Genomic DNA, 22,991 nt, shown 5'->3' with positions numbered 1-22,991 from the left:
TATTGTGCCGTGAAGAGTTGTCACTTTCTGTGAAGAGAGACAGACCATTTGTTGTAGGAAACGGTGTCACTGCTGGTTAGTACATGGTGCCAGAGGGAAAGTGATTGTAGCTATAAAAAATATGGGTGTGACTTAGTTGTGTAGTTACTTAACTTTTCAGCTTTGATTTGTCTCACCTTTCCGGTTTCATTTCTGGTTTCAATGTTGATGCAAATGATAATGAATCTCTACGGGCTTCAAAAATCTCAACACATTCACATCCTCATTGTCTTATGTAATAGGTACAGCGCAAGTAATTTGAAAGTGAGAAATCACCACTTTGAATAAGTAATTTCAGAGTAAAAGCATTTGAATAAATATTGCACTTACACAGACATGCCCTTATTAGTTTTGCTTTATTATATTGAGACAATAGCCTGGATTATATTTGACCTCTGTGACCCGAATGTTCTATATTGTAAAGCTGAATAATGACCTACATTGAGACTTTAACGTAATCTTTGGTGTCACTATGGCCATTGGTCATATGATCCACTGAGCTTCAGCTCATTCAGAGCAGATCTTCTTAAACAAGACGGTACTGGCCTAGTTATTTCTAACAGCATTAATTTCACAAAAATGATTAATTGAAGCTTCCATGATAAAAATGTCCTTTTTGGAGAAAAGTCTTTACGCACAGACTAGCAAGATAAATGTAAGCTTAATTCGAGCTGACTGGTTCTCGGCAGCTTTGTTTACAGTCATCAGCACCAAAACAACCTTACAAAAGCAGGTGACGAAACCAGACTATGTAAGAGATATGAAATCAGAACACTATGTCTGCTTTCGATGTAATGATGTTATCTTCCTTCAAGTGAGCGACTAGGATCAATCTGTAAAGATTATCTTAAATACCTTCTTTCTAACACCCTCGTACATGATTGGTTAAAGATTTTCCTTCTGAAGAGAAATAGAAAGATAACCATATGCACGTAGTCTTTGTTAGATGGCCAAAAGCCTTTTTGTGTGCCATAGTATAGTTCAATATTAAGACAGAATTTTAGAATTTACAGCATGTATAATCATATGATTTGGTAGTTTTATTTATTTAATTATTATTAAATAAATAATAATAATTATTATGCAATAATTTAAGTAACAAATATCATTCATTGATTGTTTATTAGCCAGTGTTGAGGAGTAACTAGTTACATGTAACAGAAATACCTAATTTAATTACAAATAAATGTAACTGCAATCTGTTACAGTTACTGAGAATAAATGTGATTAAATTATTTGCTTAGGAAAATGTTAACGATTACAAAGGGGGTTACATCTGAATATTTTCACACACATACAGATAGGATTGATTTCTTTCCCAAATTGCATTGACTGCTCAAAAATATAAAACAATGTTTCAGGAGTTTAGGACACAGAATAGGACACATGCTTATTTGATAACTGTTTTATTTCTATTTAGGTTGTATGTTTTATTTTTTAAGAATAACTGTTTTTTTTCCCCCCCAAGGCATTGTTAGATTCCAGTGTTTTCTGTCATAGTTATGCAAAGATTTGATTTAAAAAACAGTAGCCAAACTAAATGGTTTATGAATTTAAATCTGTATTTAATCTCAGAAGGTGCTGCAAGTCTTTTTTTGTGGTAGCTGTGCTTTAAAACTAAATTATCTTAATTTTAATGAAGAAGGATTTTGAAAGTCTGACAGTAATTAGTGTTGAGTGGTTAACCCTAAAATGATTAACAGTTGAAAACATTCATTAGAAATTTAGAAAAGTAATCAAATGTAATCAGTTACATTACTTTAATAAAGTAATTGAAAACAGTTACACTACTTATTACATTTTAAATAGGGTTACTTGTAATCTATTACATTTCCAAAGAAGCCTTCTCAAAAGAGTTCGTAGCCCAGTGTAGGTAGGATAAATTGTATTTTGTATTTTGCAGAATGACAATGTATCAGTGAAACTTTGCCTTTCAGACATAGTTTGTTTGAGTCTTTTGCAAGATCATTTACATTCTTTCAAATGTACATTGAGCCAGTAAGTCACCTTTTGCGCAGTCACGTTGTGCGTGTTACATAACCAGGTCCTCCGTTTATCTCCGCTGATCCACTAACAGTGAGCTCAGACACCTTGACAATTTTCCAGTTGTTTTGTTCAGGGAGGCTTTCATCATGTGGCAGAATGTTGTTTAAGAAACGAGCCAAGATCCAGTGTTTTGGAAAGGTAACAGTAAAACTGTTTTCCTATTTTGTGGTGGTAATTCCCTTTGAACACACTGTCTCAAAGGCTCATGGGATAACATGTGACTGCTGGGTCTTGTGCGCCACACATAAAGATGCTGAAATCCATGTGGGTAAAGGGGTATAGCTAGGTGGTTCAACCTTATGCAGAAATGAAAAGTCCTTTTTCTACAATCTTAATTTTTAATACAAGTTTATTAAAGTTGCTAATAATATTTCTAATAAGAGAAGTTGTTAGCTTGTATTTTACTGTATTGTTTACTGGAACAAATTGTAGGTAGGTCATTCAACTCTATTACCCCAAATTGCTTCAGGCAAGCCAAGCCAAATCACTAGCGATCCATCTAATTAAAGTCATTTAATTGGATGGATGTCTAATTAAATGACTTTAATTAGATGAATTTACATGACATGTAAATTTCGGAAAAGTATTTAGCCGTGTGTGTGTGCTTGTGTATTTTTGATTCATGAATATCAAGATGTTTTTCGTAGGGTTATTAGGGTTATTCTGCTCCATTTGAGATGAACAAAACGTCTTTTGTTTTTTTTTAATGACATGGTCACACATTCGTTTTTTTGTCTCATGACAACAAAATGGTAGGCTAGTGGCACAACTTTGATTTGATTGTCAAAAGGATTTCAACTATTGTATTGCTTTGCAAATTTGCTTTAGCTTTTATTTTCTCTTGAAATTATAGTCAAAAAATTATGCTAAACATTCCAACTTTTCAGCTTGATAATTTTCTTTACAATTGATTTTTTTTAAACAAATGACTTGATTCCGAAATTGTTTAGAAACATTTTCCTTATAATAGTGTATTCAGGTCTCTTTTGATATGAATTTTAACGCATTTTTGACCTAACACGATACTTCTCTTTTATTGACCCATAAGTTCTCCATAAGTGCTACATTTATGGCTTCAGACATTCAAAAAATCTTTTTTTTTTTTTTTTTTTTTTTTTAAATATCATAAAATGTAATATGCTCCTATGATGGCAAAGCTGAATTTCAGCCATTATTTTAGTTTTTTAGTGTCACATGATCCTCACATGAAAGTTCAAAAGAAGAGCTTTTATTTTAAATACATTTTTTGGAAGACTGTTAATACATGTAATTTAATGCAGCATTGCTGAATAAAAGTATTAATTCCTTTTAAAAAATCTTAATGACACCAAACTTTGGAATGGTAGTGTACTTGAAAATGTCAGTAAATAGTTTATATTTTATACATATGTATGAAACTTTGGAAGCGTGGGCTTAACTGTGCTGCAAAATCTTCATTCAGGTTTTGTTTTGCATCTTATAAGTTGTGTTTGGAAATGGCTTGGCATTAAAGACTTAAGAGCTGACATTAGTTTGACATTTTCACAGATGCATTTTCAGTGACATTATTGTCAGTGTAAATGTGTCAAATTCCTAAAATCAGTGTATATTTAAGGCTATTGTTGATTATACCTTAGACACTGACTCACCCGTTTACGTCCAAACTTCAGATTCACTCAGTACCTGTATGTTGTTGTGATTTTAAGGGTTTTTGAGGGGAAATTCTATTCATAAGAAAATATGTAAAGATGCCTTCAAGCATAAAAACCCAACAGGCTCAGTGACAATGAATGACTTGATACAAGGTGTCCTTTAAATTGGCTCATTATGTTTATTGTGTGGGTTTAGGGAGTGTTTGAGTCCTGTGCGGTGCAAGATGCAACAGGGCCTGTGATTAGCCCAGCATGAGCCAAAGGCATGGCTTACAGACCCTGCAGATCCATAGGCAATGTGTGAAGCATACAGTGTTAGACTACTTGGATCGGCCAAAATAGGGTATATAGATGGGATCTGCATTGATCTGTCTACTTCACATGTGCACTTTTTAGCTTCTTGTTCAGCTTAGTTAATTAATATGTACTAATGCAACACAACCCTTCAACTCGTCACAGCTTAATTTAATTGCATGGAAGCAGTTTAATTTTTGGAATCAGAATCCATTTGCATTGGGACTACAGGAATATTTTTTTGTTAGCCATAACCAGATCTGCTGAAATACAAAAAAAAATATATATTTTTTAATTTTTTTAATTTTTAATTTTTTTACTTTATGGCTGTGTTTACTACTAACCACTGTGTGGTAGTGAGTGCTGCTGTAATGTGTTTTTGTTTTTATTTTTATGGGCCACCCACGAAAGTTAGCATTACCCTAGTTCCCTTGACAAAAACCCCAGGGCTTGCAAAATCGCTAGCCAACTTCTGAACTTCTTCCTGATTTGCGTTGTTCACTCGCTTGTAGGGGTGAAACAGATCATAGTTGATCATTTGCATATGTTGCCAATTTAAACATTCAAATGTTTTAAAACTTTGATGCCACGAAGAGACTAAAGAGAATTAAATTCAGTACTCGTATTCTTTGCGCAAAGCATCTCATTGAGCTTGAACGGACACATTCACACGATTATCTGAAAATCCATGTATGGGCAATTATTCTCGTAAACACAGTCGGATATGTCTTGCGTGAACATTAACATTAGAGAAATCACATGTGTATCATTATATTGGACCCGTGCAATCGGTCTTAAAGGGACAACGACCTATAAAAACCTGCTGTTGTCTGTCATTTAATGTTAATCAAACAACACACAGCTTTAACAAAGATTAATCTGTATTTAATTTATAGAGTGAACACTATGCAGTGTTATCAGTCAAGTCAAGTCAAGTCAAGTCTGCTTTATTGTCAATTCTTCCACATGTACAGCACATACATACAGAGAATTGAAATTGCGTTACCCTCAGACCCTTGGTGCATACAATTAACATTAAACACGTTCAAATACAGATAATACGGTTTAAACATATGTACATACAACTCTATAGCTATACAAGTAAGGACATTGTAGAAAAAAAATAAAGAAATAGATAAGGTGGCATAAGGCGCATGGCAGATAGTGCAAACCAGTTAAATTAAAAACAAAACTGTGCAGATAATTTTACCCTTATTACATTTCTGTACCTGAAAACTAATTAGACCTTGTTTTATTTGTAACTTTGATTTATTTTATTTCTCGGCTTAATGTTTATTTGTTCTTATTTTATCACTGACTGTTCAATTGTATTTAAAAATGTTTGACCTTTATTAGTTATGCTACTAGTTTTTGTGGTATCGAAGAACTTAAAGGCCCAGTTTCACAGACGGGGCTTAGCTTAAACCAGGACTAGGCCTTAGTTAAATTAAGATACAACCTGAATTTCGGAAATGTTGGGATGTTTTTTTTTTTTTTTTTGAATAAAATGAAAAGTAAAAGACTTTCAAATCACATGAGCTAATATTTTATTCACAATAGACTATAGAGAACATAACAAATGTTTAAAGGGAGAAATGTTATACTTTTATCCACTAAATGAGCTCATTTCAAATTTTGCCAAAAGTTGGCACGGAGGCAACAAAGGGCTGAAAAAGCAAGAAATTTTGAAAAGATTCAGCTGGGAGAACATCTAGCAACTAAGTTAATTAACATCAGGTCTGTAACATGATTAGCTATAAAATGGATGTCTTGGAGGCAGAGTCTCTCAGAATAATGATGGGCAGAGGCTCACAAATCTGTGAAAGATTGCATAAAAAGATTGCGGAATACTTTTAAAAACAACGTTCCTCAACATCAAATTGCAAACGCTATGCAAATCTCATCATCTACAGTGCATAACATCATCAAAAGATTCAGAGAAACTGGCAAAATCTCTGTGCGTATGGGACAAGGCCGAAGACCTTTGTTGGATGCCCGTGGTCTTCGGGCCCTCAGACGACACTGCATCACTCATCGGCATGATTCTGTCATTGACATTAATAAATGGGCCCAAGAATACTTCCAGATACCACTGTTGGTAAACACAATCCGCCGTGCCATCTGCAGATGCCAACTAAAGCTCTATCATGCAAAAAGAAAGCCATATGTGAACATGGTCCAGAAGCGCTGTCGTGTCCTGTGGGCCAAGGCTCATTTAAAATGGACTGTTTCAGAGTGGAAAGGTGTTCTATGGTCAGATGAGTCCAAATTTGCCATTCTTTTTGCAAATCACGGATGCCATGTCTTCCGAGCTAAAGAGAAGGGAGACCTTCCAGTGTGCTATCAGCGTTCAGTTCAAAAGCCAGCATCTCTGATGGTATGGGGGTGCATAAATTCATATGGTATGGGCAGCTTGAATGTTTTAGAAGGCACTGTGAATGCTGAAAGGTATATAAAGATTTTAAGCCCGGTCGGTACACACCAAGCCAACACCGACGAAAACAGACTGCGGGGTCGGCCGACATCTGCTGACTTCGGCAGTGTCTGGGTCCAAAGTTGCCCTGACACACCAAGCCGACACTCGACACCCGATGGCCAAATAGCACGTCCTTCTGCGCCTGCGTAAAGAAGAAATTCCTTTCTGTACCAGCAGGTGGCAGTAGTCTGTGTTTGTTACTCAAAGCCGGAAACCGGAAGAGCTAAAGGGATACAAAACATAAACAAAGGTGCCTGAAATCAGATCAGAATCTCGCTCACCACAGACGGAATCTTGATATTTTGAAAATGTCTGACACGTTGCAAATGGCACGTGACGTGACAAACTTGTTTGTTTCCAGTCTTTGATAAAACCCTTGGTGTCGGTTTTATGAAGATGGTGTGACATTGCTAAATAAAGGTTAGGTTTTTACATCATTGTGTTTTGTGATCCTTTTTTACATAAAGAATTGTGAATGCAAGTACCTTTTACCCAAAGTCAAGTGTTTTATTTTCCAATGTGCAGTACAATGGCCAAAAAATTTGCTACAAGGCAATGATATAAAATGAACACAAACAGTAGATACTTTAAAGTCTACACAGATTTCTGCAAGAACTAGAATATAAATTACAACTGTGCATGCCATATTTACAATACAGCTTACAATATGATAAAAAATCTGTTTAGATACTAAAATCAGTAAAAAAATCCAGGATTTTCAAAATTTAAGAAAAAAAAAATCAATAGATACTTTAAAGTCTACATAGAATTCTGCAAGAACTATAATGTAAATTACAACTGTGCATAACATATTAACAGTGCAGCTTACAATATGCTAAAAAAAGACATAACATTTTTCCTTAATGTCATACAAAGCTGGCCTTTCCTGGATCATGCTAATCAATTCATCTTCACTTGCCTCGTTCCAGACAGCCATATCTTTTTTAAATATTCACGTATCGGAATGAGAAATGCAAACAAATAATGAGCGTTCTGTGTATTCCCTCTTGACTTCGTCGTTTGTTTACTTCGTCACTTCCGGGTTTTTTTTTTCTCGCGAGGAACCAACAAGCCGACGAGGACCAACTTCAGCCGACGCCGCGGAACACACTGAGAAGACTTCATCGGCCGACGAACAAAAACTGCCTGACGGCCGACCGTCGGTGTACCGGGCTTTAGAGCAACATATGCTCCCCTCCAGACGACATCTATTTCAGGGAAGGCCTTGTGTATTTCAGCAGAACAATGCAAAACCACATACTGCAGCTATTACAACAGCATGGCTTCGTAGTAGAAGAGTCCGGGTGCTGAATTGGCCTGTCTGCAGTCCAGATCTTTCACCTATAGAGAACATTTGGCACATCATTAAATGAAAAATATGTATGACGACCACAAACTCTGCAGCAGCTGGAAACCTATATCAGGCAAGAATGTGACCAGATTTCAACACCAAAATTCCAGAAACTCATAACCTCGATGCCCAGACGTCTTCAAACTTTTTGAAAAAAAGAGGAGATGCTACACCATGGTAAACATGCCCCTTTTCCAACTGTTTTGAGACGTGTAGCAGGCATCAAATCTGAAATGAGCTCATTTTGTGCATAAAATTGTACAATTTCTCAGTTTAAACATGTTCTCGATGTTCTATTGTGAATAAAATATTGGCTCATGTGGTTTGAAATTCTTTTAGTTTTCATTTTATTCAAATTTGGGTTGTATTTAAGCAGCTTTTATAAAAATGCCTTGGAAGAAAACGTTTCAGTTGTGCATTTTGAGCCAGAACTATGACACTGACATATTTTAAGATATGTCAGAGCAAGATATTTTCAGTTGAGACCTCTTACACAAACATTTTAGTCTGGTACTTGCTTAAGCCTTGTTTGTGAAACTGGGGGAAAGTGTTATTTAAATGATAACTTTATTTTTTAATTTTTTTTTGCTCTCCCAAAAATTATCCGATCTGTGGCTCAAAATACATAGTACGATCCGAATCAGAAATTTTGTGATCCGTTGCACCTCTACTCTCTTGACTCTCTTGTTTTTTTCTAGTTTTTGATCATCCTGATTTGTGTTCAGCTGATTTATTTATTTCAGTTAAATTCATTTTGGACTACCAAAATCTGATGAATGCCTGTCCGAAGGGCTACCAGGGATTTAGAAATGTCCTACACCCAATAGGTTTTTTTTCCATTGGCTTTTGGATTATTGCAGAAAATAAGCACTGTGACCAACAAAGGTTTATGATTCTTAAATGTTCTGTTCATCATAACTTCAATTTTGATGCCTTAATATCATCCCCAGATGTAATGAGCTAATTGAAGACTATAAATAAACTACACATCAGTTGCATGACTTCACCATCACCCCCATTAAGCTTACTGCAGCTCATTCAGTTTTTATTTAAAAAACATTTTCCCTGAAAGTTTAAGTTAGAATAGTTTGTAAGAGCGTGATAAACATGACTGTAAAAGTTGAATCAGATGTGTTCTATATTGTGTGTTGTGAAATGTTTTAAAGACATGCAGTGCATCTTTTCACATTCTGTACACATCCTTACCTTTTTCCTTTTTATGTCTTTAACAGTCAACCATGAAAGGCCTTTTCACTCTCTTAAATACAGGAGTGAAATGTTATAGTTTAAGTGAGCTGATTGCTGTCTCACTTTAGAAGCCTATAATCACAGAATAAGAGATGCAGTTTTCACAATAAATTAAATATTTTTTTCTGATTGGTTTTAATCCAGAAGATGTGGGGGGAGTTATGACTCCCACTTTGCAGTAGGGAACAAATAGTTATAGATCCAATTACTTGTGGATTTCTCTGATTTGGAGCAGGAGAAAGGCTCTTTTGTGAGGGTGATGGATTGAGATATATGAAATAGATGGAAAGGTTTCTGAGCAGGTGAATGATTGACGTGTAGAAGATGTAAGAATGCAAAGAAAAGTTTAGGTTTGTGACATTTCTTTAAAGTCAAAATGGGACAGGCAGCTGTGTGTGTACTGACAGGTAAGAGAACACCGTTTCCATTTGCAGTTAAGACTCCTCATTTCCATGTTTGTTTGAGATAAAAGCGTTCAGGATGCTGTGTAGCTCAGAGCTGGTTTTAAATGATGACAGCTCTGTGTTGTTTAGAGGACAGACTTGTCTACTGTCAGTTGGGACAGTCTTGCATTCATCGCTCTTCACTTATTGACCTACATCACATTTTCCCTTTAGCGACAGGTGAAGCAAACAATTTTTTCAGTGTTTTGTATTTTTTGATGTTTACAATGCTTACAAAGCTGCTCTTTGTTCCTTAAATATTCTATTTTTGCTACTTTTTCTTCTCCACATCTTTAGAACATTCTAACTTAGAACTGTACCTGCAAATCTAATTGGTCAAGGAGCGTTTTTAATTCTGATAATTACAGTCCTACAGCATTGGGACTTTTAGGGCCCTATGAAATCGGTTTATTTCTTCCCAAATTATATATATATTTTTTTCCATTTAAATTTTTCTGGATTCATTTTTTTTTCTGTTTTAATCTTTTTCTAGACTGTTTTAATGGTTAAATTTAAATTTCATTCATCAAAAGCATGTCTCAATTAAATTTGTTTCAGCAACGTATTAAGTTATTAAAAAGGCCCTATGAAATGTTTTAATTTTTTCCCAAATTCAGTTTTATTTATACCATAATATCTGGATTCAATTTTAATGGTTTCATTAAATATTAATAATCAAACGCATCTCAAAATAGAGATAATTAATAATTATTTTTTTTTTTTCTAGAAATACTTGGGGATCTAACAATTAACCGTGAGCCGATTGAAAATCAATTTAAATATGTGACGATTCAAATCTGTTCCCCTAATTGAATCGAACCTCTGTCTGAAGCCTTAAACGCACTGCGTGATTTTAGGCTGTCCCAGATGAAAGATTGCCATCGTGAAACAATCGTGGTGAATCAGAAATCGCCGTGATTGTTTCACGATGCCAGTCTTTCGTCTGGGACAGCCGAAAATCATGCAGTGTCTTGGGCTTGAGGGTAATTTACTGTTTTTAGAAAAGTTTAGATGCTATTTTTTCTTTTCATCTTGCCTCTGTATAATGCATATTAAAGTTCATAAGTGCAGCACTGCTTTGTTTACAGCTGAAACCATGGAAACGCTTTAAATGCCACCTGCTGGCAGAGACTGAATCTGCTCATGTTGCTTGTATGCAGCATCTTTGTTTGGATCATGAATAAAATGCAGTGGTTTCCTCTAATTTTAAATGGAAAGAGCACAGGCAAAGCCTTATTTTGTTTCTATGAAGAGATTTCTTTTTTTGTGTTACTTATTTGATTTGGGGCTTGTTTTAAAACTTCAGTTTAGTTTTGTTATTTACATTTACATAATATTTACATTTTATTATTTAGCAGATGCTTTTATCCAAAACAAATGAGGACAATAGAAGCAATCAAACCTAACAAAAGAGCAATAATATGCAAGTGCATTATTAGTTTATTATTAGTGTTATATTTCAGTTTCACAAAGAAACGTGCAGTGTTTTGTCCAAGCCATGAGAGTGAGAAAATAATGATAGAAATATAATTTTTAGTGAACTATCCTTTTAAGACCACTTTGAACGGAGGTAACTTTTCAGTTCTTATGAAAAAAAGTTATAATCAGAAATGTGCATTTACATATAAATATTGTTCAGATGACAAAATAGACTGTATGAATGTTTTCTTACAGAAATAAAAAACATGACATAACCATCAATCTACATTGTGTTTGATTACAAAACAAATGCCTGTTGAATGTTTGAAACAAGTGCTTTCATGCCAAAACATCATCATGCCTCATACCTCTCTAATGGAGGGATCAGCAGCTTGACTGAATTGTTGAAAACATCACATCATGTCCTGACTTTTATTTCCATCTGTTTTTCTAGAGTTGCTGGGCTCCACAAAGAGGCTAAATGTGAACTACCAAGACCAAGATGGGTAAGTTCTCACATTTTCCACATGCTTGGTCCAAATTGTGTGTCCATATGTAGTATGTTTTTTTTTTTTTTTTTCTGAAGATGATAATGTTCAACTGCATTGGACTAAAAATAAAGCTTTTTAATATAAAGGTGCATAAACTCAGGTCAATGTGGCTTACTGAAAGAAAACAAGCTGACAAAAAGACTCAATTTGTTGATAATATAGTAATAAAATTTGAGATTTACCAGCTATTTTTAAAAGTCTGGTCATTTTTTTACCAATTGCACCAAATTAGGTAAAGGATTTTCAGCACAGCACAAGGGATAAATATACAGAAATTATAACATTTTGATGGGTTGTTTTGTGAGTCATCCAAACCTGCCTCCTTTTCAGTTAAATATTTATGTAGTAAACTCAAATTCTCAAATGTATGAATTTTGCATGTTTTTAACTTCAGAAGCAGATTGAAGCAAACAAAGTACATCAGACACAGCAACACACAAGCTTTTGATCACATTTGTTACTCATCAGAACATTGCATGTGTGTACCACCTGTTTAAACGCTGGATATGTGCTGTTGTATAATGTTGACACTTCTTTTTTACTAGAAGGTGGTATATGCTTTCCAATGTCTTGACTAGTCAACCCTTATTCAATTTCAAAACCCTTAACAATCTTGTTGAAAATGATTTGTCACAAAAATATGAATGGGGACGAAAACACTCATTTTTATTATTGGTTGTTTTATTTTTTATATTATATTATTGTACATTTTTATAATTAGTTATTATTAAGCATATATATTATGTTTAACTATATTAATAATTTAGAAATAATTAAACACCTGTCAAACTAGAATCAACGTACTGTATGATTGAGCAAACACACACGCTAGCTCTATATATATATATATATATATATATATATATATATATATATATATATATATATATATATATATATATATATATATATATATATATATATATATATATATATATATATATATATATATATATAAAAGAGATGCATTCATATCGGTCCCTAAAGCAGTAATGAAGTCATCAGTAACGTGATTTAATTAAACCTAGTTTAATATATTAAATGTAGGTCATAACTGAATAGTTGTCTCATCCACCAATTATCATTTCCTCTGTGTAGTCTTATGCAGTAACAATAATGTTCCCTTAGTAAATTAATTAGTGAAGAAAGATAAAACACTTAGCAAGGCAAAATTATACAGATAATTTTGTAATGAGTGATTAAACCTACCTTAATGCCGTCTTTATTTTTTATTTAAACAAATTAAAGTTTTTTTTTTTTTTTTTTTTTTTTTTTTGAAGCCACTCATCAGTGTATTGAGCTATTAGCATTATAATGTACAGTGCATTAAAGGGATAGTTCACTCAAAAATGAAAATTCTGTCATTAATTACTCGCCCGTATGTTGTTCCAAATCCGACTTTCGTTCATCTTTGAAGCACAAATTAATATATTTTTGATGAAATCCGAGAGCTTTCTGACTCTGCATTGACAGCAATGCAACTGACACATTCAAGGCCCAGAAAGGACATCATTAAAATAGTCCATGTGACATCAGTGGTTCAAACTTAATTTTATGAAGCTACGAGTACTTTTTGTGCATAAAGAAAACAAAAATAACTTTATTCAACAATTTCTTCTCTTCCATGTTAAGTCTTCGATGCTCATTCACGAGAGTACCACAACACATGCCCATTAAGCCCTAGGAATAATTAAACCGATATAATACGTCCCAATGAATGTAGTAACTTGCCAAATTTTCTATTTACTGTATGCCTCAAAGACGCATATTAAAGGCTCCATGCCATGTCTTGTGTTTGTTTGCTGGGCCTAGCTGTGGTTTTGTCTGCTTTCACAGTGTGTTTGCAGAGATTCTATCCAAACATTGTACTGTAACACCTTCCTGTGCAAAGAGGAAAAAGAAAATGCATAGATGCTTGGATAAGAGACAAACTTGTAATTCTTGTGCCATTTTTTCCTCAATATACGGCACAGACTACCAGCATTATAGATTTTCTGTGCACTATATCTCAGCATTAGTTAAAAGTAACGTGACCTGGTTTGACTGGTTTTCCCATGACTCTTCCCATGATTCCTTTCTGCTTTGAGCAAACAGCACTGTTTGAAATCAAAGCTCAGACTATTAGAGAGAGCCACAGACCCAAAGCTTAACTCTTAAAAATACTGGATAGATGCTATGGGAAATATTGTATTGGGTCAAACTGCTACAGTATGTGTATATTTTGTGTACAGTTGAGCTCATAACCAGTAAAGCAATTTGACATTAAAAAATATTATGTATTTGATTAAAAATGTTTGAAGTCAGATATGCCACCATCAAATCAATAACCGGTTATGCTTTGGATATGGATATGATGGTTAGAACGAAGTCCCCGTCCTACATTTTTTTGGATAACTTTAATAACCTCACAGTCAACAAATATCATTAAGTAAAAACATGAGCTTATCACCAGTGAACAAATACCCAGCAGTGATGATAAAAACAACAACATAAAACTAAAGTCAGCAAACAGGAAAACAATAATCTGATAAAAATATCTGTGCGTTCATTCTGCAGTGCATGCTGGGAGCTCACGTTCAGGACAATATTGAAACTATTTATGACAACTCTCTTAGGCTATTTGGGACAGCATCTGTGGGAATATTATTGGTTAACGTGTTTTTATGTAATTTTCATTCTGGTTTCTGACTCACTAAGCCCTGCATGCTGGGTAAAGTCTAATTGCTTTTGTACAGTGTGTGCTGTTGTTGAATCTGGGGTCCCATTAGTCTTGAGAGACGAAAGTGGCAGAAAGTTGAAAGCACATCTCCATGAATTCGAGGGCCTCACATTAGCATGAGCGCTAATTTGTGCTTTCATGAGCAGCAGGGGAAGAACTGAGAAACAGCTGAGGTGGAGGAAAAACATTTCATTATTCATCACTGCTGGTGCTGTTTGCTTCTTTCTTTCTCTGTCTTTTTCTTTCTTTCTTTCTTTTTTTTTTTGCACTCGTTAATTTTTGTTCACTCATTCTTCTTTCATTTTCTTTTTTTGCTCAACAATTTGTTCATTGTTTGCTCATTTCTTTCTTTCTTTCTTTCTTTCTTTCTTTCTTTCTTTCTTTCTTTTTTCTTTTTAAATGGTCTTTTTCGCTCATTCTTTTTTAATTCTATTTTGTTCGCTCATTTATTTCTTTTGCACATTTATTCATACTTTTTGTTCACTTAATCTTTTTTTTCTGTCTTTGCTCAATCATTTGTTTATTCTCTTTCATTAGCTAATTTCTTTCTTTTGCACATCTATTTATTCATTCTATTTGTTCCACATTTCTTTTTCTTTCTTTCTTTTTTTCATTTATTTATTTGTTCTATCATTTGGTCTTTATTTTATTCACTCGTTCATTTGTTAAAGGAACACTCCATTTTTTTTTTTTTGGATATAGGCTCATTTTCCAACTCCCCAAGAGTTAAACAGTTGAGTTTTACCGTTTTTGAATCCATTCAGCCGATCTCCGGGTCTGGCGGTAGCACTTTTAGCGTAGCTTAGCATAGATCATTGAATCAGATTAGACCGTTAGCATCGCGCTCAAAAATGACCGAAGTGTTTCACTATTTTTCCTATTTAAAACTTGACTCTTCTGTAGTTACATCGTGTACTAAGACGGAGTATAGTTCCTAGCCATATCGGCCTAGAAAATCGCAACTTTTCATTTTCCGTCAGTCTTAGTACACGATGTAACTACAGAAGAAAAATATTGAAACTCTTTGGTCATTTTTGAGCGCGATGCTAACGGTCTAATCTGATTCAATGATCTATGCTAAGCTACGCTAAAAGTGCTACCGCCAGACCCGGAGATCGGCTGAATGGATTCAAAAACGGTAAAACTCAACTGTTTAACTCTTGGGGAGTTGGAAAATGAGCCTATTTTAAAAACAAATTGGAGTGTTCCCTTAATTCCTTTTGTTCGGTCGTTTCTTTCTTTTTCTTTCTTTCTTTCTTTGTTCCTTCCTTCCATTATAGTATCAGGAACTTTAAATCATACCGCCACCTGTATTATGGGAATTGTATATAATAATTTGTCAAATCCCAGTGGGATGTTTTTTGCATGCGCAGTAGATGACGTACTGATGTGTTTAAGAAGCTTGGATCAGATAGTGTGTGCTATCTGATCCAAGCATTCTTCAGATATGTGTCATATTATGTGTCATATTAATCATCATCAGCGTTACTCACTCAATATCTGTGGCTTCTGAACAATAGCTGCAGGGTGCAATAATAATTTTTCCATCTCTTATTTGTTAGTTTTACAAAACTCATATGATTTTAACCAAGTCCCTGCTGAAGCTTCAGTATTGGGTTTTATTTTGGTGTAAGGTCTCTTTGGGAGATGATATGTGTGAAGTTGTGCTGATATATGAGATAAAGGGGTCAGTTTGTCTTTTCTGCATGAAAGGGCTTGTAGGAGCACCACAGCAATGCAGTGAAGGAGAAGACTGGAGGAGGTGTAAAATGGGTTCAGGGAACCTTACGTGTCCTAACCTGGAAAAACAAGTAATTTGTCTGCCCACACTGACTGCAAAAAGTTAATTTTTAAAGGGACAGTTCACCCAAAAATGAAAATTCTGTCATTAATTACTCACCCTCATGTCGTTCCAAACCCGTAAGACCTTTGTTCATCTTCAGAACACAAATTAAGATATTTTTGATGCATTCCGAGAGCTCTCTGACCCTCCCATAGACAGCAAGAATCCTTACACGATCAAGGTCCAGAAACGTAGCAAGGATATCGTTAAAATAGTCCATGTGACTCCAATGGTTTAACCGAAAGTTTACGAAGCTACGAGAATACCTTTTGTGTGCAAAGAAAACAAAAATAACGACCTTATTCAACAATCGTCTCCTCGGCGTCACCCTATAGTGCCATTTTGGAGAGCATCAGATATGTAAACAACGTACAGTATGCAACGTATGCCGTTCAGATCATATCATAAAAAACACAAACAGCATGCGCTTACGGTGCTGCTGACACAGAACAGCTTATGTTGTTTACATATGTGATACTCTCCAAAATGGCTCTATAGGGTGACGATGATAATTTTTAACATGATGATAATATGAAATGTTCTTTAAACACCAAATCAGCATATTAGAATGGTTTCTGAAGGATCGTGTTGTGACAAGGCACTTTAATTCTTAATTTAATTAAAATAACTGCCTTGATGAATTTATAATCGCTCCAATGAATTGTATATATTGAGGATGTATTTTCTATATATAGATAACATTTGCCCCAACTAATATGGCGTTATATTAGTCCGGGTGGGAATACCGGAAGGATGACGTAACCGTTCAGAAAGTTGAAAAGAGATGGCGGTGGGCTTGAATAAGGGAGAGTTGCTTGGAAGAACGAATGGCCGTGTTTGTTGTTTGTGATTTACTTGGCCTGAGGGATTAAAGGTTTCCTGTCAGTGTCTGGAACTGGAATATATTATGTGCGGCCATGGTTTGTGTCAGAGCAAATACAGCGTTAACTGAAATCTCAGTCCTTGTAATTGAAGAAACGGTGCATCGGAGAATCTTCAGTCTGTGTCTGGAAGTTCTTTGTTTTGCTATTGTTGGAATATCAAGGAAGTGAATATTAGCCTTCAGAATAAAGTTCCAAATCATTGCGAATGGAGACTATACCATGAACGTGAGTAAGGCGAGCTTCCTGAGATACTGTGGAATCATAAGAGACTGAGTTGATTGGACTCTTAATGAATGTGGACGCCGTGGCGTGTGAGTAACCAATATCCACTCTTGTTTTTTTATGGAGACCTATGACTTTGACTCTTACTTTTCTCCTCTTAAAAGACTTGGGCTAGTTGTAAAATGCTGATGTAATGTGTTTTGATGATGTGTTATGAAGATTGTGATGGTGATGTTGTGTTTATATTTTTGTGTGGACATTGTTCTAAATGAATTGTGATTTGGTGGTGTGATGGAATTGATGTTTACTCTTGCAAAGTTTAAGGGTGCATGATATGTGATAAGAAGTGAAGTAGTGTGTGCATGTATCCTTTGTTCACTTCTCTTATGACTTGTTTTGACCTGACTAAGTACTGATGTTTAGAAGGGAACAAAACTTAACTATTTTGACAGAGTATTTATACCTGTCTGGCACCCCAGCAAAGATTTAAAGGGAAAGTGTTACAGTGTGACACCGAAGACTGGAGCAATGGCTGCTGAAAATTCAGCTTTGCCGTCACAGGAATAAATTACATTTTAAAATACATTAAAATAGAAAAACTTATTTTTAAATTGTAATAATATGTAACAAAATCACAGTTTTTACTGTAATTTGATCAAATAAATGCAGCCACGGTAAGCATGAGACTTTAAAAAAAAACAAAAAAAAATGTTGACCCCAAAATTTTGAACATTATGTGTCATATATCCTGTTTAAATGTATATAAATATATTTATATAGTAATATATAAATAAAGTAACCGTTGAAGAAGTAATGTCCTTTGGTTAATTTCATCAATTTGTTCACTGTACTGTGGGTGCTTTGTTTAGGCCCTGATTCTCCTGTATTTTTGGTGTTTTTTTGGTAAAATGAGGCTGTGACAAGTGCACTGTAAAATGCATGAATGTCTCATCCATCATTAAACTCAAGTCAGAGGGATTTTATGGTGATGTTGTTAAGTTTATGGACTGGAAAGGAATTTCTCTGAAGTGATCCTTTAAACTGTTAAATAAATACTGAGCAACTTGAATTGGAGCATCATTGAACCTGTCCACACTGACACCGAATGACAAAGCAGAAGATAGCTGCTAGTGAAAACAGGGACAACAGTTTCCTCTTGAAGACAAGCACATCTAAAGCAATCTTGGTATTCTCTTCCTGTGATACATTTTTAATACAAATTATATATTTATCTATCTCAGACAGAAGTGCTTCGTTGGGATTTGTGCAGCTCCATTCAGTTTCAGACCCTGGAAACAATCTGAGACTGCAAGGAAAAGTCATCTTAATCTAGGGAGCTAATTATATACTTATTAGCTGCACTGACACATTTTAATGGCTGTTCCTAGAATGGAGCATGAGGATGTTCAAAAGTTTCCCAACTACATGACCACATATTGTCCCATAGATTAGTAACTGCTAAGTATACTTGTCATCACAGATTTGAGAAATGATAATCCTGTAATTCAGCTCTTTCACTTACAATAACAATCCCTTTAATATATCATATCTCTAGATCTGTCTCGATCTAATCCACATTGGTTGAGTTCAATCCTTTTAAGTGATGTTAAGAAATGTTCTTTTATTTATTCTTCAGCCGCCTGCTCCCTCAAACACATGCATATTTTAGAAGCCGGACCATCCCCAGTCATGAAGTGACTGTGAAAGCAGAGATCTGTCTGCTAATTGGGCAGTGAGCTCTAGCTGTGCCATCAGGACTGATCACAGTGTTGTACTCAATTGAACCCTGTGACAGAAACATCGCCAGACCAGCCAAAGATTTCCCTCTATCACACCAGATGGATAAATCAGATGCATATTTGTCATGTTCTGTTTTTAAAATGAATGAATGAAGGCCTTTTCTGATTCAGTTGATTCAGTATGGCTCGTCATGTCATAAAATGCACCAAATTTACAGTTTATTACTTTTCTTACTTAAATCGGAAAAGCTGCTGTTTGCCAAAAGCTTTGTGAATATAAGCAATTCAGTTTAGAGGTCTAGGTAGCTTACAGGAGACTTTTGTGTAGTTTATAGGACTGTTTCTCTGTTCTTCAGTTTTTCAGCTCTTCATCATGCGGCTCTCACTGGCACCACTGACCTCTTGTCTCTGCTGTTGGAGGCACAAGCCACTGTGGACATCAAAGATAGCAATGGTGAGACACTTTATGATTTTTATCCACAAGCCAGTGAGTTTGTGAAACGTTTAGAATGTATTTCCTTCATCGTTTGTATAATTACTTTTTTTTTTTTTTTTTTTTTTTTTTTAAATAACCTTTTTGTTTTCTGATAAGGTATATAATTCAACAAATGTGAGGTCCAAAAACAACAGTAAAGTAGATTTGAATATATCGAATATATTAATAAGTGGGCACAAAATAATGTAAAGATGTTAAAAATAAATTTCCCTGATACAATGATAACTGATACCTGATAAAATACTAGAAGTCAGAAGATCACAGTGGTCATATAGGCAGAAAGAAAAATATATAAAATAAAAAAATAACATGGACAGCTCTAAAAATGTTTCAGCGCATAGATATAAAAAGTGATCATGGTCTCAAGTGTTTTCATATAGGCTTCCGTATTTTTTCTTTATCTTTTCCAAAGCATTTTCGAAAACATCAATACAGCTGCAAAACTGTGCAAGTTCAACTGTATTTTCCCTCCCATGAACCCTTTTTGCCCAAATATGAATAATCAATTATTTTATTTTTTTACATAATATCCAGAAAATGTGAAAACAGCGAACGTTATACTCCATGTGTCCTAATCTATGTTCATGTTCTGTACGTGTAATATTGTGAAAGTTTAGTATTCATTTAAAGATATTTAGCAGTTTATTCATCCATATGTCATTCCATACTTATTCTATGAATGGTGACCACAGATGTTCCTGTCCCCAGCCACTTTCATTGTATGTGAAAGAGCAGCATGGACATTCTGCTAAACATCTTAGTTTGTATTTTGTATAAGAAATAAAGCCATGCAGGTTTGGAACAACATGAGAGTCTTTGGATCAAGATCTCTACCATCAAAACAAATTGGATGAAAAGTCTAAAAACATATTTATACAAAGAGTAATTTATTCAAACTTGAAACTTACCGTATGTTGTGCATGGGCTAAACATAGACAAGCTAGGTAGTCACGATTTTTCCCATTTCAGCAAAAATGACTGCACCACCAGAGAAAGAAAGCCCTGTTTTTTTCCAGTGTAAAAGAACAAGTAGCTGTGAAAATAATGATTTTCTGCTCACTGTTGTAGGTATGCGTCCACTGCACTATGCTGCCTGGCAGGGGAAGGCTGACTCTGTACTTATGCTGCTGAGAGCCGGAGCTTCTGTGAATGGGGCTTCACAAGATGGACAGATCCCTCTCCACCTGGCTGCACAGTACGGACACTATGAGGTGGTATGTAGCACACTGCTCCTCCACTATTGACCAGTTTTGTGCCAGTCTACACTGAAAAAAGGGAGAAAAATGTCAAAAAGGTTTCAGACTTTCACCTATACCATGGTCCATTGCACCAAAGTAGGTTTGTTTGACAGGTATGGTGGGAACTTGTTGCACTGATGTAGTCTGGGCTACTTAAAGTGATTTCCATCCAAAGAATGACTTAAAAAAATCATAAAGTGCCCAAGCAATGTGGGTAATACATTGTATTCCCATTACAAACTCTGGATTTGCATTTGTTGTATCTAGTGATGCACCAAAATGAGTTTTTTACTGAAGCTGAAAAAAATGTTTTATTAACATTTACTTTCTAATCAATCATTTATTTTATAATCAATTAATTAAATTGAATTGATCATCAACACTAAATAAATAAAACGTTGTATATAAGCATTTTAATTACAAAGCATTTTTTATATCAATCTTTTTTGATTATATAATTGTTTCTACTCTAATTCACTCTTGAAAAATTAACATTTAAATGGTAATGAAATTAACATATGAGCATTAATAAAAATTAAACTCTAACAACTTTTTTGTTTTAATGACAGATTTATACAGACTTGTATTAAATAATGAAGGCACCAGGTTAAAAAATATAATGTATATTATAGTGCAAATATCTAGCAAAATGCTTCTCTCTAGAGTTAATATTTCAAGCTACCGTAACTAGCAAACTATGGACATTGAATGGCTTTCCTGAGGTAAATATAAAGCCAGGGCCATTGACATGAAACCAAAAATTTGTTTTTGACAAGTTATTTTCGGTTGTCGAATTTTCAGTGCATCACTAGTTCTGTCACTTACTAGTATCTTCAAAATAAATGAGCAAAAAGGCTGAATGCAGCACTTTGATAGTGACTCAGCAATGTGCTGTGACTTGAAACAAAATATAGCTTTTGAGGCTGTGTACAGATCTCTGGCAGCTAGATAAAAAGGATACCTACTGTTTTATGTTTTCTAAAGGAAAAGGAAGGAAAATGCAAGACGTGTCATTGCACGCTCGAGGCAGAAAAGAGGTCCCCTGCAAAGATAGCATTACTTTACAGGGTCCAGGGCTTTGTTTCAAAACAATGCATTTTTTTTGTTAACCTTGCTGTGTATACGATACCTCTCAGAACCAGGTTAGACTGACCAGTTGTTTGGCTTGAAATGCAGAGTATTCCCTTTTCAAATGGCATACCCTTCCTCACAAAACATGTCACAGGGTATAATGTGTGACATATAACGCAATAATTTACAGTATTTCTTTGACCTTTCCCTCTTAGTTCTTGACTTTTTTGGATGCTGTTTCAGTTTTTCATATGTGGATAGATTTGAACTGATATGGCTTTTGACATTGTCTTCTATTGTGTAATTGCAGAAACCTTATGTAGCCAGACACAGCTTCTCTGCCCTTTCACAGTATCTTTGTGTGTCTGTGTCTGCCCTCAGTCTGAAATGCTACTTCAACACCAGTCCAACCCCTGTACTGTCAACAAGGCGAAGAAGACCCCTCTGGACCTGACCTGTGAGTTTGGCAGACTCGAGGTGAGTCACGAGAGTGTAGTCATAGTACATCTGTTGTGATGTTGTAACTTGACCTGCTGCCATACCACCTCAGTGGGATTAATATGTGTTTGAATTGTTTTAGTCTCAAAAAAGCATATTAGAGATGCCAATGTTGTCGCAAATAGACAAATTTCTTGACCATTCATTGGTTATCGGCTATAAAGTTTAAATAATCATCAGCTTATGCATCAGCCAGTATTTTAATATTCATGCAATATTGATATTTCATTTAACAATATGTGGATACAGAAGTAAATAATAACCAGAGAATAAAACTGTATTTTCCAGCAGACATGAGATGACATGGGTGCAATGGAATTGTTCAGCTATTGGTATTTCTGCATCAATATAGTTAGGGCTTATCTGATTTAAAATAGCTGTGCCCTTTATAACATCCATCTGAGTTATCCCAGTCTCAATGCAAGCTCATAGTGCTGAATCTATTTCCACACTGCAATCTCTATTATAATTATGAGCAGGAGTTCATGATATGACTGAGCTTGAACGAAGTCTTGTTTATTTTGGCGAAGACTGCATTACATATGCATTCAGCGGCAAAGGATATCAGTAAGCTCATACAAACTGCCTGCAAAAGCCCCAAGCTGGGCGAGTAGAGATGAAAGGCTTTAAAAGATGGCTTTCCTGATGACAGTTTCATTAATTCACCTTAAACTAGTATGCCAGGGTGAACTACTTCTATTTAATCTTTCGCCCAAGTCATTTGGAATTATAGAATGCAAATGCTGCAGAGAGTCGGGCTGATGGAATGAGTCTAATTTAGCA

General features: G+C 35.0%; 1 protein-coding gene across 1 annotated transcript in view; it reads left to right on the top strand.

The window, feature by feature from the left end:
* Positions 1-22,991, top strand: part of LOC306852120 (caskin-2-like) — a 50,377-nt gene that overhangs the window by 3,871 nt on the left and 23,515 nt on the right. Inside the window, exons 3-6 of the mRNA XM_079388772.1 lie at positions 11,402-11,453; positions 19,262-19,359; positions 20,470-20,615; positions 22,092-22,187. Coding sequence (XP_079244898.1) covers positions 11,402-11,453; positions 19,262-19,359; positions 20,470-20,615; positions 22,092-22,187 — 392 coding nt within the window. The remainder of the gene's footprint in view (positions 1-11,401; positions 11,454-19,261; positions 19,360-20,469; positions 20,616-22,091; positions 22,188-22,991) is intronic.

This window comes from Barbus barbus, assembly GCF_936440315.1.
Source record: "Barbus barbus genome assembly, chromosome: 32".
Taxonomy (NCBI): domain Eukaryota; kingdom Metazoa; phylum Chordata; class Actinopteri; order Cypriniformes; family Cyprinidae; genus Barbus; species Barbus barbus.
This window is presented reverse-complemented; position numbering and strand designations above follow the sequence as displayed.